The sequence below is a fragment of the Dioscorea cayenensis genome, chromosome 9 (genome assembly GCF_009730915.1).
Source record: "Dioscorea cayenensis subsp. rotundata cultivar TDr96_F1 chromosome 9, TDr96_F1_v2_PseudoChromosome.rev07_lg8_w22 25.fasta, whole genome shotgun sequence".
Classification (NCBI taxonomy): domain Eukaryota; kingdom Viridiplantae; phylum Streptophyta; class Magnoliopsida; order Dioscoreales; family Dioscoreaceae; genus Dioscorea; species Dioscorea cayenensis.
The window spans coordinates 24,095,747-24,110,247 of NC_052479.1; the positions used below are offsets into that span (position 1 = coordinate 24,095,747).

The 14,501-nt window shown below is 32.7% G+C and overlaps 2 protein-coding genes across 8 annotated transcripts; one reads left to right on the forward strand and one right to left on the reverse strand.

The window, feature by feature from the left end:
• Nucleotides 1-391: 391 nt before the first annotated feature.
• LOC120269214 (COP9 signalosome complex subunit 2) lies at nt 392-6,996 on the reverse strand. 7 transcript variants are annotated; one of them, XM_039276555.1, is made up of 13 exons: nt 6,882-6,996; nt 6,563-6,655; nt 3,688-3,766; nt 2,995-3,235; nt 2,772-2,846; nt 2,536-2,670; nt 1,760-1,947; nt 1,595-1,663; nt 1,411-1,501; nt 1,183-1,317; nt 962-1,074; nt 783-884; nt 392-719 (listed from the first exon to the last, which is right to left on the reverse strand). In XM_039276555.1, the coding sequence occupies exons 1-12, from the start codon at nt 6,889-6,891 to the stop codon at nt 794-796; spliced, it is 1,320 nt and encodes a 439-aa protein (XP_039132489.1). In that variant the 5' UTR covers nt 6,892-6,996; the 3' UTR covers nt 392-719; nt 783-793. The 7 variants fall into 7 exon arrangements, with proteins under 7 accessions (XP_039132489.1, XP_039132488.1, XP_039132492.1 ...); XM_039276554.1 differs by having other exon boundaries at nt 392-884; XM_039276558.1 differs by lacking the exons at nt 6,563-6,655; nt 6,882-6,996 and adding an exon at nt 6,200-6,221 and having other exon boundaries at nt 392-884.
• On the forward strand, nt 6,894-12,847 carry LOC120268597 (zinc finger BED domain-containing protein RICESLEEPER 2-like). Its single transcript, XM_039275924.1, has 4 exons — nt 6,894-6,999; nt 9,860-9,966; nt 10,634-12,697; nt 12,794-12,847. The coding sequence occupies exons 1-4, from the start codon at nt 6,894-6,896 to the stop codon at nt 12,845-12,847; spliced, it is 2,331 nt and encodes a 776-aa protein (XP_039131858.1).
• Nucleotides 12,848-14,501: the final 1,654 nt, after the last annotated feature.

Consider the following 14,501-nt stretch of genomic DNA (forward strand, 5'->3'; position numbering starts at 1 on the left):
TGCTCTATATTTTGGTGCGGAACTAAAACTTCCACGCAAAATGCAAATTCCTACGGAGTCCACAGGAGCTCTCAAAAAATTCTATTTGCAAGACATTCGAATGTTACTTTAAAAATTATATTAGATAATGATGCATAAGATACCTGAGGATATACACATGTTAAACAAAGTATGATCTAGCGTAAAGACTAACTCTATATAATATAAATACATAAACGTAGCAACATCGCAATATCCAACACTCTTTAATACATAAAATAAAATTTAAACAAAAAACCATAACAAGGTGCAATGTTTACTACAAAATACACGCAGAAAAGCCATCTCTCACGCATCCACCAAGAAATTGAATTGCAAACCAGGTTTATGGAGAAAAAAGGAAACCTGAAGATAACCCATTGGATATGCAATTCTAATAGAAAAATATATGGCAAAATGAATGTATGTTTATATCACAAAGTTAACTGTCTTGATAAACCATTGCTATGATTCAATAGTCACTGGATGTAAAGATATGAAACTGAGATCTCTAACAGACAGATAATTTCTATTTAAAGCACACAAGAAACCTTCCTGATATGACCACTTGCTCTTTGCATGGAAGTAGAACTTAACAACTAACAATGCAAAGGAAAATTCCGAAACCCCAGTTACAAATGAAGATACCACTCTCCTCTAATGAAATCTCCCTCATCAGCACCATCTCTGATATTGTTTTCCTAGGAAAAAAGATGGCAATTACTGGAAGTACAAGTGCACAAGACAAGGTCTTTGTTTATTACCGATTCCCAACTCAGCCAACTCTGTTGGTAATGGTTTGGTAAAGAGTACTTAGCTGAGTGTTCCATTTATCAATGGCAGCATATTTCTTCATTCCCTTTGAACTGCACAAAAAATATGCAATTTTATTTTTTTTTAATTCAGACATTCTTAAAGCAAAAGAATGAGCAAAATAGCTGACCTATCACCGCGCTCCAAGAGCCTGTTGACTTGATCAATATGACCATGAATACGGTTATCCAATATTAGAGAAACCAAGAGCTGCTCAACATCTTTCTCTGGCACATTAAGCTCCTGAAATTTGAGTTCAACTTTAGGGATGATCATGAGGTTGAACAAAAACAAGAAAACAAAATTTTAAAATGGGGTCCCCCTCTTTCCCTTTCCCCGCTAGACAATGACCTTAGAAATGAAAGGAATCCGGATTCTTGTATATGGCTTTATGAGCTTGAGCAAAACTTGGGTTCTGATGTTCTTCAAGAGATCTTCAATATAGTTGCGTATAAAAGAATCATCCATAATTGTTCTTCTGTTACTCTGAGAATTAGCCACAACAGACACCATCAAGCACCATTGTACCATCATGATAAAATCTTTCATCAAGATGGCAATCAGTAACATAACACTGACCTTTAAAATCATTTCAAACTCCAAAATATCATTTCGTTGGTATGCTGCTATCAGATTTGTCATGGCCAGGATTTCAGGATCATTCTTATAACTGCATGAAGAGTAAAATGGCCATCCACAAAAGATACAAGAAACAGAACCTCAATGTAAGAAGGAAAATGGCCTCATATAATGAAGAACTTACGGCTTTGCCTCTTGCCCATCAAAAGGATTAACCACAGATTCCATGAGCATGTTTGCCAGAACCAAATATCTGATATGTTGCAAAAATCGAATAAGCAACTTCATGTAAAAAATCACAAGTGAAGCTAATATCAAGAAAAGCAAAAATCCCATGGGAGATGCACACTTGAGACATTGAATTCGTCGTGGATTCCCCGCTTCATCATAGTTCTTAAATGCTTCAAAGAAATCAGTGGCTGCTTCAGCCCACTGTCGTTCTGCCATATGCATTTTCCCACCACATTCATGAATTATACCCATGATTCGAGGATGGGGTATTGCTGATTTTATTGAGAGTGCATTCTGGTACAGTTGCTGAAATAAAATATGATACCAGAAGACCTCAGGCGGCTGAGAAAAATTCTAGAGCAGAAATTTGTCGATACAAAATATATAGTACAAGTATAAAATATTAGCTCGCAGACATGAGAGCTCATGGAATTGCAATACTATCATGTGCATGTTTGGTTAGATGATAAGAATATGAGGTTAAGGAAATCTTTATCAAATATTGAGTTAGTAGGAAAACATTTATTTGAGCTAAAATAAATTTGACTTAATTAATATTAATAAAAAATAAATATTTTAAAATTAAAATTTACTTTTTAAAATAATAACAAAAATTTATTAATCTTAATAATGTTTAAGAATTAATTACTAAATATATTATTTAAAATTAAATTTTATAAAAATTAGTTTCTAACTCATTCCAATTTGTCCAACTGAGGGAATAGGACTTATCCCTCAACCAAACATGATGTATATATCCTAAACAATAAGGTCATCAATATTGTAAAACAGACAAAGTGACATCCAATAGCAGAAATGTCACAGGAATGAAGTTAACATAAATCATGAGCAAACAGCAAGAAGTATAACAACTGATATAATAGAACGCCATACCTTAAGTTTTTTATTGTTCTTCGTTTGAGTGTACATCTGAATTTCAATAGCATACACCTCCAAAAGCTGTGTGCCTTTCTTTTGATCATCAGTACCATCTTCTCTTCGACAAGACTTGTGTAGTTCTTTTAATATCTGGACGATCCAACAAAAAAATGTAGTACATCCAGCAAGAAATAGAGCACAGCAATTTAATTTAATTTAAAAGCAATGCTGAATGAACTGACAAGAGGTACCTTACTCATTCTACCATAATCTGCCTTGTCAAACATAATTTTGCAGAGTTTAAGATTGGTCTTAAACCATAATCTCTTCAGGATAAATAATAAAATTAAAAAGAAAGGTCAGTAATAAGTTGAAGAAACATAATATGATTTTTTCTCTATTTCCATGTATTTCTTAGAAAAAACAAAAGTATGAGACCAAGAGATGTTTGGTAAAAGTATACTATCCCCAAACCTCATTCTTTGCCTCTTCAAGGGCCTTCAATGTTGTTTGATAAAAATCCTGCAGAAGCCCAAAATTCTGGCTTGCCGAACCAGAAACAAAATCCATTATGCTGTTTATACATTTTTCACTGTAATTGCGTGTAACAGCTGATTTGATGTATGTCAACATCTCCCTGTAGGTTTCCATCATCTCATTGTATCTGCCCAGCCTATAGTAAAGCTTCACAGTCTGCTTGAGAGCTTTGAATCCCCTACAGTCAATAAGACAAATTTTCAAACCTGTCCAATGTCTCATGCATTGACCACCAAAAAAAATAAAGGAAAAAAAACATTAGAAAAAAAAAGACAGGAAAAAAGCCAAACAAACAAAACAATAGTATTGACCACAATGAAGATGATTAACAATAAACGATTATGGAATAAAGAGTAGATTATTCAAAAATTATAGGTCATAACAAATAATTACAATTTATAAGCTACCATAGATTAGTTCTGAAGAAATTTTTGGAAAGATCCAGCGGTAATTTTGAAAACAAAACAAGGATAACATCAAGTCTGAAGTTTTACATGATCTAAATGGTAAACAAAAGGTTTTACACGCTTCCTTAAGGAAATAGGATTGGGATGACACTGAGTATAATTTTTATAGTAGATATATTCAGTGCAACACAATGGTGATAGATTGATATCCTATGATGCTTACCATTCTGCTTTTTCAGGTTCCATGCGAACTACTTCAGCAAAACCTGAAAGTGCTCCCTCAGGGTCGGTTTCCACTAAACCTGTACAAAGAAGTATTTCTTTAGCAACATTAATGGAAGTGTTACTACTATGATTCACTAATCAAGAAGCCAAATGAAAGCAATCCATTCTAATATGCAAATGAATTGTGCAAAGAACATGGTTTCTTATGCTTCATAAGTTCTCATAAATTTCAAAACCAAAGGAAACCATATTGACCAACATGATGAACAGGAAAGTCACCAAATTATCTGACACTAGTCCTAAAAAACAGTAAATGCTGGCTAAGATTTGAAAATTAATGAGAGGAATGCAGTAATCCTTGGTGAATAAACAATAAATGACAAAAGGTGATGCAAGTGACAATTGACCAATGTCAAGCAAGGTATTTTTATCAATTATTTCCACAATGCTTAGGGGTGTGAATCCAGCCATGCCGCCGCCATGAGCCAGCGTGATCAGCATGCAGTTGGTTGTGTCAGCTATGGTGCAGCATCTACCAGGCGTACCAGTAAGACACAATCCTCATGCCAAATCACAATTACAGTCCCCCACCATCATTGATGACGGGGACAAGCATTGATGACGAAGCCTCATTCCAACATACATATAGTTGATGATATGGATCATTTAGAAGAGCAATTTCGGACAAATCACAATTACAGTCCCCCACCATCACTATTCAGAATCTTCTCTTCTACATATTTTAAACTCATTGTTACCAATCTTCTGGAGTGTTCCTTATTCCATATTGGCTAACCCAGCATGAATTCCCCCACTATAACAAGAGTGGTCAAGTTAAAGTAATGCTCATAATGTAAAAAGCAGCATCCAACCAAAATTCATCATAAAAGCTTGAATATCTAATGATATAGCATTTGACAAGTTTTCACACATAAACAATTTCATTTTCACAAACATAAAACTACAAATATGAAATGAATCCTTTCACAAATATATTCTCATTAATCTGACTGCTTTCCAACTAAAGAATTGATGCAGAAGCAGTGGTAACTTCAATTTCCACCGATTATTATCAAAGAAGCCTTAAATATGTTGAAAATGACAAATTGGCTAGTTTTAGAATTCGTCTCTTTGTGAGGTAAAGGAATCCATACACTATTTACAAAAAGTGAAACTCATTCTGTACATTTAGCATATTGAACTAAAAAATGGTTTAACTTATAATCTTATAGCTAAAGTCATTTTTCGGTGTTTCCACAATATAGGGTCAAGTGAGCATTTCAGTAAATTAGGGTTTTAGAGAAGTTAATATTAGCATGGGATGACCAATAAATGGAAAAGAAGCAAATATGCCTATGCAGGGAAAGAGCTATTGCATGCATCTTTGAAAGAGAGAGGAAACTTGTCATCTTCCCCCTGTCAAAAATAAGTCTACTACAGGCATTATTCTTCTTTTTTAACTCAACCTTACTAACCAGCCATTCTATATCAATTACTTTATTAGTCTCATTCCCAAATACTCAAATACTTAAACAATAATGCCTGGCCATTTCCATTTACTTTTAGATATAAAAGCCAACAAAATCCTTATAATGAGATATCAACATGATAGTTAAATTTAAATACATGCCTATCCAAATTACACTAAGTCTAGAAACAAATAAGAATGCATTAGAAAGAGCATATGAGTTAAATTCCCTTGCCAAACTCGATTGTGAAAACTTCATGGCCCCCTAAATCATTCAATATCATACTAAGGTTGCTAACTTTCTATCCTCACTTATTTTCATGCCTATCCATAAATGATGCACAAAGAAAGCAAAAGTTTTTTAATTAAGTAAAAAAATAAAAAAGGATGAATATCAAAATGAGATTGAAAAAAAAAGTAATTACAAACAAAGACCAAAAGCCTCTAATTCATCAAGAAATTAAAATAATCTCACCAAATATGAAAACAAGCAAGGAACCTGAAGGAGAAGATTGGTGATGTAGATCCTATTATAAACAAAGTAATTACATGAAAATAATAAACATGACAATGACATCAATGAGCAAAACCATCTTCGAGCAGGCGCATTTAAAAATAGTCGATTCCATGAATGATTTATAAATTTCAAAAAAAAAAAATCATGACCAAAGAAAAAGCAATACATAGATCGACAACTAGATAGCCAAACCTCATGACTTCCACTTATATTAATGTGGAATCATAACTCGTAAGGGAACAAAAGCCAAGCAGGTGTAGCCTATTCCATGTAACTAAATGAGCTCATATGATGGCTATTAAAGAAAGAGAGTGGAAGACATGCTCAAGCAATATTATAAAGAAGGGTAAGTTGATGTATACACTAAAAGAAAATCTACATTGAAGATGTATGCACACACGGCCGTATGCACACGCACACAAACACAGGAACACACAAAAGGAAAGAAACATGAATTCACACGTCTCCTCAAGAAAATGGCATACTTAGATCGAAAAATATTAAGTATAGTATTTGGATGGATACCAAGCATGAATTAAGATTAAGTACGAAGGTGGCTCATTCCTAGTGTTTGATTCTTATTCACAAATAAGCTAATGGCAGTGACACGCAGTATTGGCTCACTCCAAATAAGACCCCTTAATCCAACTGGGCAATAGGTGGTGTCCACAAATTATGTGACCACAGACTCAGAGAGAACATGGTACACTAAAAAAACCAGCCAATATTCAAAAAAGAAAACATCTAAAATAAAACCCAAATCATCAACAAATAAAAGCCAAACAAGAACATGAAGGTCAACAGGACACAGACTGGTAACAACCACACAATGATCAGCGATATGCTCAAATGGGAATTTTCTTGAACAGATAAAAAAGGAGTGCTTACCCTTCGAGTTATAGTACTGGTTCTCAATGTCGACATCTTGCTCCTCGGGTTCCTCCTCCGAATACTCGAATCCATAATCCTCCATATCCGCATCTAGCAACAAAAAAACACACAGCAAACCAAATCACACCAATTCCAAAATTACTGCATAAACACTTCTCCAATCAAACAAAAGCGGAACCCTATAACTAATCTTGAACCACAACGACAAAAACCCTCCAAATTCGTCAAAAAGTTTAGAGCATGTATGAGAAGAAAAGGATCAAACACCAAGATAGAAACCCTAGATTCCAGATTTGGAGGATTAGGGATCGCTTACCGGAACCCATCGATGAACGATGTGCTTTGCTCTGCAATTTCTATCAGGGAACGGGGGAGATTTGAAGCGCAGAGGTTGCGTTTCCGTCTCTGTGAGAAAAGACGGAAAGCTCAAAAACGTATGAAATATTTACATATAACTTAACCATTATAAAGAAAAATTGTTACTTAATTAGGAGAAGTTGGGTAATAAGATATAGATAATATAGCTTTAATTAAAAAGTAGGGAAAATTACTATTTACCCCTCAAAAATTTCAAAACTTCCCAACAGCCCCTGTGAATTTTGAATACCCCAGACAACCCTTTCTTTATTATTTCATTTCTTTTTGCCCCCTCCAAGTCACTAGGATTGGCTCCATGTTATGAAATCTCATCGTTGCCCTTAAAAATAGTGGGAAAACAACTGCCCAATCACATCATATTAAACTTTTTTGCATACATTTCTTCATTCTTTTTGCATTTACTCATTTATTAAACAGAGAACTTATTTTTATAAACAAAGAACTCATTTTTTAAACTGAAAACTTATTTTTTAAATAGAAACATTGATATTTAAACAGAAAAACCAATATTTACATGACAAATTAATCTTGGGTATAAAAACCAATTAATCTTGGCCACTCGTACATATTTAAATAGAAACAACGATATTTAAGCACTTTTTTAAATGTAAACACGATATATTAAACAGACACATCGATAGTTAAACAAAAACAACCAAGCATAAAGATGATCGTTCTTTATTATATGGAGATAACGATATTTACATTAAAAATTTAATAAGTTTGTGGAAAAGAATTTAGGTTAGCATGATTACATTAGCATGAAGAGTAATGCATGTACTCATTTCTTAAACGAAAACTCATTTCTTTAAACAGAAATCTCATTTTTTTTAAACAGAAACGTCATTTCTTAAACAAAAAAACTCATTTTTTTATAAACTGAAACCTCATTTTTTAAACAGAAAACTCATTTCTTAAACAGAAATCTCATTTTTTAAACAGAAAACTCATTTTTTAAACAGAAACATTGATATTTAAACAGAAAAACTAATATTTACATGATAAATTAATCTTAGGTATAAAAACTATTTAATCTTGGCCACTCGTACATATTTAAATAGAAACAACGATATTTAAGCACTTTTTTAAACGTAAACGCAATATATTAAACAGACACATCGATAGTTAAACAAAGACAACCAAGCATAAAGACAATAGTTCTTTATTATATGGAGATAATGATATTTAAATTAAAAATTTAATAAGTTTGTGGAAAAGAATTTAGGTTGGCATGATTACATTATAACTATAAACAAACTTATAACTACAAACAGAAGAATTTAGGTTACCATGAAGAATAATGCATGTACTCATTTCTTAAACATAAAACTTATTTTTTAAACAGAACCTCATATTTTAAATAGAAACTTATTTCACCCAAGGGTATTATGGTCAAACTATGTCACACCTGCCACAACTTCCCACACAAGGGACAATTTCGTCCAAAAAATTTCAAATTAACTCTATCTGTTAGATGCTTGGGGGGTTCAAAAAATCATTGTATTAAAAAAGAAGGGGTTTTTATGGATATTCAAATTTAGGGGGAGAATCTGTGCATATTGCAAACTTTGGGGGTGTTTTTAGCAATCTCAAACCAATATATATAGAAAGGAAAAATGTACAAAAACATGCCCAATGTAAAATTGGTTAGTTACTAATATATCATTATAAAAATCATATTAGTTATAAATCTCTTAAAAAAATTATTTATCCATATGGTGAACAGGATAAGGACGGTAGAATAAGATATCATATCATACTATTATCCTTTGTTTGGTGAGTAAATATTGTTAGTGTAGTATGTGTAAATAGTTTAGTCCCACACCGGATAAAGAGAAGAACGAACATATGTTTATATAATACAAGATAATAAAGAAATTAAATAATTGAATTTGAGAAAAGTGCAAGTAGGCCCTCCAATATATATATTTATATATATATATTATAATTATATATTTATTGATTTAATCTATGAATGGGCACTTGGGGCATCTTGGGTTGAATTAAATAATTTATTATTTTTTTAATGAAGAGATGTCAATCGTTTTCTCTAACAGATAAATCCAACCGTTGTTCTTCTCTTTATCCGGTGTGGGACTAAACTATTCACACTGTGGGCTCTTTTCTTTCCACCCGGCCTTTAATTATGATTGACCGGTTAAAAATATGTATCACAAATCAAATTTTAATTTTTTTTATATTTCAGATGATTGCAGGTTCATAACTTCTATTAGGGGCAAGCCCCTAATATTAATTACCCCAGACAATGTCATGGGCACTTCCGATTAAGAAAATAAGTGTGAATGAGAAACAACTGAGTAAACATAACAATTTTTTATTAATTTCAAAGATGCATATGAACACATGATCATAGGCGAGACTACAAAAGTAAGAGAGCTATTCTCTAAGAGAGCTTGACAAGATAGTTTTTTTAAAGAGTGAGCTATTTTTATCGTGCTTAGGGATGTAAGCAAGCAGAGCTACTCGTGAGCTATTCGAGATCGGCTCGAATAATATTCGAATTCGATTCGAAATTCTGCGGGCCGAGCTCGAGCTCGAGCTACTCGAATAGTTTTACGAGTCGAGCTCGAGCCTCAAAATACCCAACTCGATAGGCTCGCGAGCCTAATCGAGCTTTCAATATAAATTAAATATATATATATATATAATATTATAATTTTTATATTTTAATTTTATATATAAATACATTATATATATATATATATATTATATAAATATATTATAATATATTATACAAACTTTAGAGGGAAGTTATATGAAAATCAGAAAAAATAAGGGATTTATCTAAAAACAACAAATTTAGGGAGGTGGTTGGGAAAAAACAAAAATTATGAAATAGGAACCCTAGATCTCACTCCCACAATCTCGCATTCACTCATCTTCTTCACTTCTCAGCCTCTCCTCCGATCCTCGTCGTCTCCGTCTCCAAGATCAAGATCGGTTCCAGGCTTCAATCAGTGGTTGTGACTTGCGATTCTGGCGGCGATCTCTTCAGGTATAATGTAAATCTCCTCAATTTCTTCTCTCTTTTTCAACCTTGGCCTTAAAGATCATTTCTTTTTTTAATTATGTGGATATTTTCACTATGATTTGTTTCAATTTCTCTCATGAGCATCACCTTCAGAGTATGTTGTCTGCACACTTGTTAGTGGTTTGAAACTTAGGGTAAAATTAGAATCTTTTTTTTTTAAGTTGATTCATTTCTTTAAATAACTTTTAAAATTTATGGGTTTTTTTTATGAAAAAGGTATTTGATTTTTCTTTCTTGATTCATGTGTTGTTTGCACACATGTCAGTGGTTTGAAACTTAGGGTAAAATGCAATGTCAATGATTTGTTTCAATTTCTCTTATCAGTAACTTAGTTTATTTATTTCTTTGTACTCACTATGAAGTATGGCAGGCAATGGATGGAACCATTTTATTCTTTTGATTTCGAGGAAGTAATTTAAAGTTTAACATACATTATTAATGTAGAGAAGTGTAGCACGTGCTTAGCATTTAATTTCTTTGATTTGGGATGTTGATATGTTTGCAAAAGTTTTAGTGATATTTTCATTTATTTTGCTATGCTATTTTGCCAAATTAATGGATATCATGTAAATTTGTTTTTTCTTGATTGTTTGCTAAATGAATGGATATTAATTACATTTTATTTAATGGATGTCTAGATATTTTCTCCAATGGATACTTCATCTCCAATTTCCATGACTAATCCACAAGAAGATTGCTCTCCCAATACCACTACCAATGCCACCACCAATACAACAACAACAACATCAAATACGATAGAGCAAAGAGAGGATGATTGTGCAATTCAAAGGAAGAAGAGGGCAAAGACATCAACAATGTGGGCTGAATTTAAAAATGTTGTTAGTGATGGGTCAAAGAAGGCGGAGTGTGTTCATTACAAGACTAAGCTTTCAATACTTGCAAGTGGTTGTACAACTCATCTTTCAAGGTATTTGAAGAGTTGTTTGATGAAAAAGAGGCATATGAATAATCAGCAAACAATTAACTTCCAAGCAGTAGACAAGGGTTGTTATAACACAATCATGTCATCGGCAATTATGGATGGAAAATTGGACATGATGAAAATGAGAGAATCTGTTGCACATTGGATTCTTATGCATGAGCATCCATTTTCTGTCGTGGAGGATGAAGGTCTTAACATGATGCAACAAATGGGAATGCCACAATGGGAGAAGTTTTCTCGTGTCACAAGCAAGAAAGATGGCATGTTGGTGTATGAAAATGAGAAAAAGAAATTATTTTCATTGTTGAAGAATGTTAATAAGATCAGTTTAACAACAGATATGTGGTTGTCATCACCTCAAAAAATGGAGTACATGGTTTTGACTGGACACTTTATTGACAATAATTGGAAGTTACAAAAACGTGTTTTGAATTTTGTCCATCTTCCTCCTCCTCTCCGTGGTATTGATATTGCTGATAGTATTTACAAATGTTGCAAGGAATGGGGAATTGAGAACAAGGTCTACACTATATCAGTTGACAATGCTACTAAGAATGATGTTGAAATTAGAAATTTGAAAGATACCTTTTCAAGACACAAGAAGTTGCTTTGTGGGGGAAAAATATTTCATGTTCGTTGCACAGCTCACATCTTGAATATTATGGTTCAGTATGGCCTTGAAAAAACTGAGAGGATCATCAAAGACATCCGTGATAGTGTGATCCACATCAAACATTCTGAGAAAAGGTTAATCATGTTTGCAGAGATTGCACAACAATTGCAATTGCATCATAAAAAACTTGTGATTGATTGCAAAACAAGGTGGAATTCGACCTATGATATGTTATTTACAGCACTACAATTTAAAGAAGTATTTCCAAAATCAAGGATCGTGATTCCATATTTGAATGTTGTCCAAAGCAATGAGGATTGGGAAAAGGCAGCAAAAGTTTGTGAAATTCTTGAAGTTTTCAGTTCGATTACCAATATTATTTCTGGAAGTGAGTATCCCACCTCAAACTTGTTTTTGAATGAGGTTTATCGTGTGAAAGTGTTGTTGGATAGAAAATATCAAGAAATCATTGATAAAGATTACTTCATTTTTGACATGGTTACAAACATGAAAATTATGTTTAACAAATATTGGGGTGAATGCAATTTGTTGATGGCGATCGGTGCTATTTTAGATCCAAGATGCAAAATGAGAGTTATTGAATTTTGCTTTCCTAAAATGTATACTCCACATGAAGCACATGCTTACATTCTTGATGTGAAGAATTGCTTGTATGAGCTTTATAGTGAGTATGTTGCTGAATTTCAATCCAATGATTGTGAAAACAGTGCTGAAAATTTAACAATTATTGGGCCTAGTTGTGCAACTACTATCAATGGCCAAAATTCTACCTCGGGATGGTTTGAATTTTCAGAGTTTGTGAAAACTGTTGAAACTATTTCCCCACAAAAATCATATTTAGATATTTATCTTGAAGAGAGGTGTTATATCTATGAAGGAGGTTCAAGTAAATTTGATGTTTTGGAGTGGTGGAAACCAAATACTTTGAAATATTGTATTTTGTCTAAGATGGTCAGGGATGTTCTTGCAATACCCATCACGACTGTAGCTTCCGAAGTCATATTTAGCGCTGGTGGAAGAATTATCAACTCATATCGTGCTTCATTAGCTCCTAAAACTGTGCAAACTTTAATATGTGGAGGTGATTGGTTGCGCTGTCTTTTTGGCATTAAGAAAAAGAGCAAGGTATATTTAAACAAATTTTTTCTTTAACTCATATGATTTTATTTTCTACTAGCTTGATATAATAATATTTTAATATTGTCCTTTTTCATTTTACAGAAAGAGAATAAAGCTGAAGAAGTTGTTCTTCTTATCAATGTCAATGAGTGTTAATATTGCTCAATGTATGCTAGTATTAAATATTACATGAGTAGGTACTGTCATTATTTTATTACTGAACCTATTTCCTTTAGACTAGTGATCCTTAAGCAAATATATTAATGTTCTCTAGTGTATTCAATTTCAAGTCTCAAAGGAAATTCAGAAGCTCGAGTATCGTATTCTTCTTCTTGTTTGTTCATTGAGAGAGGTAGATTCTAAGCTGGCATCTTTAGCAGTGGTACCCACAAGTTTACCTCCATAAACATCAGTATTTTTCATTCTCCTTTGTCTTCTATTATTTGTTGTTATTAGTTAATCATCATTATTAGTTTTTCACTATGAAATAAACTTGGTAAGTAGCTTGTCAATAGATATACTTTTCTTGTGATTTTTTTGTTTCAAGATCACAATTAAGTGGGTAATGATATGTAGCAGACTTACTAAAGATGCTAAAGTAGTTATTGTCAATTCTCATGATTTAGTCTTTTCTGAGTCTTCATGTGAATCATATTGTTCAGTTTTTCTTTTCTTTTTTTTATTTACAGATTGAATTGAGTTAACCAATAATGCTGATTAAAGAATTTGGCACATTAGGAGGCAGGAGCATTGTTATCATTTGATAGACAACTACCTTGAATCAATTGAAATCACCATCAAAATACACATTAGATCTAAATTATCTTCAGTAAGCTCATGCTATGAACATTCTCCATGTGAATAATATTCTTTATTTTTAGTGATCGCAAAACTTCCAATACTATCCGATCAATCAAATTTCTTTTTTTTACTGTGCAAAATACATTCTTATGCTCAAACATTTTCGTTTGCTTCTCTTTGATTGGTTTGTCTTTGCAATTGTCACAAAAGTAAACAACTGTCGGGAGCCATGTTGTAGTTATCATTAGTTGGAAGAAGTATTCTACAGCAAACATGGCTTCTCTTTAAGCTTGTAACAATAGATTCTATTTCTGTTTTTTCAATGAACTATTACAACATTTTTGGTAGATTTTAACTACAAGATTTTTATTCCTGAGTTAGTATTCTGTGGAACCAAAACTTTTGGAACAAATGCTCAATCATCAGTTATTCTAAAAGTTAGTGTCATTGGACTGAAAGGAGCTCATGTATAAATGATGAGTGTTCTTTTTATATGAAATCTGTCTAGATCTACATGGCTACAACTTAAGCATTTTGTTTTTAATTGGTTTTGAATGCTGATATATATGTTACTTCTATTGTTAGAAGAAATTAGTTTACAGGTGATTGTTGCCCATAGAGATTAATTATGTATAAATCAGAGAGATTCATTTGATTAATATGTATGTTAGATTTTATCATGAGTGTTAATATTGATCAATGTATGCTGGTATTAAATATTAATATGGCACAAATTCAAATTGACCATTTCAAATGGCAGGCTACAGCTAGCATGAGGCATCCATTTTTTTTTGTGCAATGATTTTTTTCTATGCAATTATTTATCTATATTTATTGCCCTTTTGAAATAAGCTTAAACGAGCTCGAGTCGAGCTCATATTTAAGAACTTTGATTCGAGACTAGTAGAGCTAATAGGATGTTGAGCTTCGCGAACCGAGCTCGAGCAGCTCGAGTAATACACAAGTCGAGCTTGAGCAAAGCAAACTAAGGCTCGAACGAGCTCATGCC

Coding starts and splice junctions, on each gene's coding strand:
- LOC120268597 (XM_039275924.1), top strand. CDS start 6,894: ATGAACGATGTGCTTTGCTCTGCAATTTCTATCAGGGAACGGGGGAGA. Junction 7,000..9,859: donor AAGACGGAAAGCTCAAAAAC/GTATGAAATATT, acceptor TTCACTTCTCAG/CCTCTCCTCCGATCCTCGTC. Junction 12,698..12,793: donor GCATTAAGAAAAAGAGCAAG/GTATATTTAAAC, acceptor TTCATTTTACAG/AAAGAGAATAAAGCTGAAGA.
- LOC120269214 (XM_039276555.1), bottom strand. Junction 1,948..2,535: donor AGAACAATAAAAAACTTAAG/GTATGGCGTTCT, acceptor ATTTTATTTCAG/CAACTGTACCAGAATGCACT. Junction 1,075..1,182: donor GGATTCCTTTCATTTCTAAG/GTCATTGTCTAG, acceptor CTCAAATTTCAG/GAGCTTAATGTGCCAGAGAA.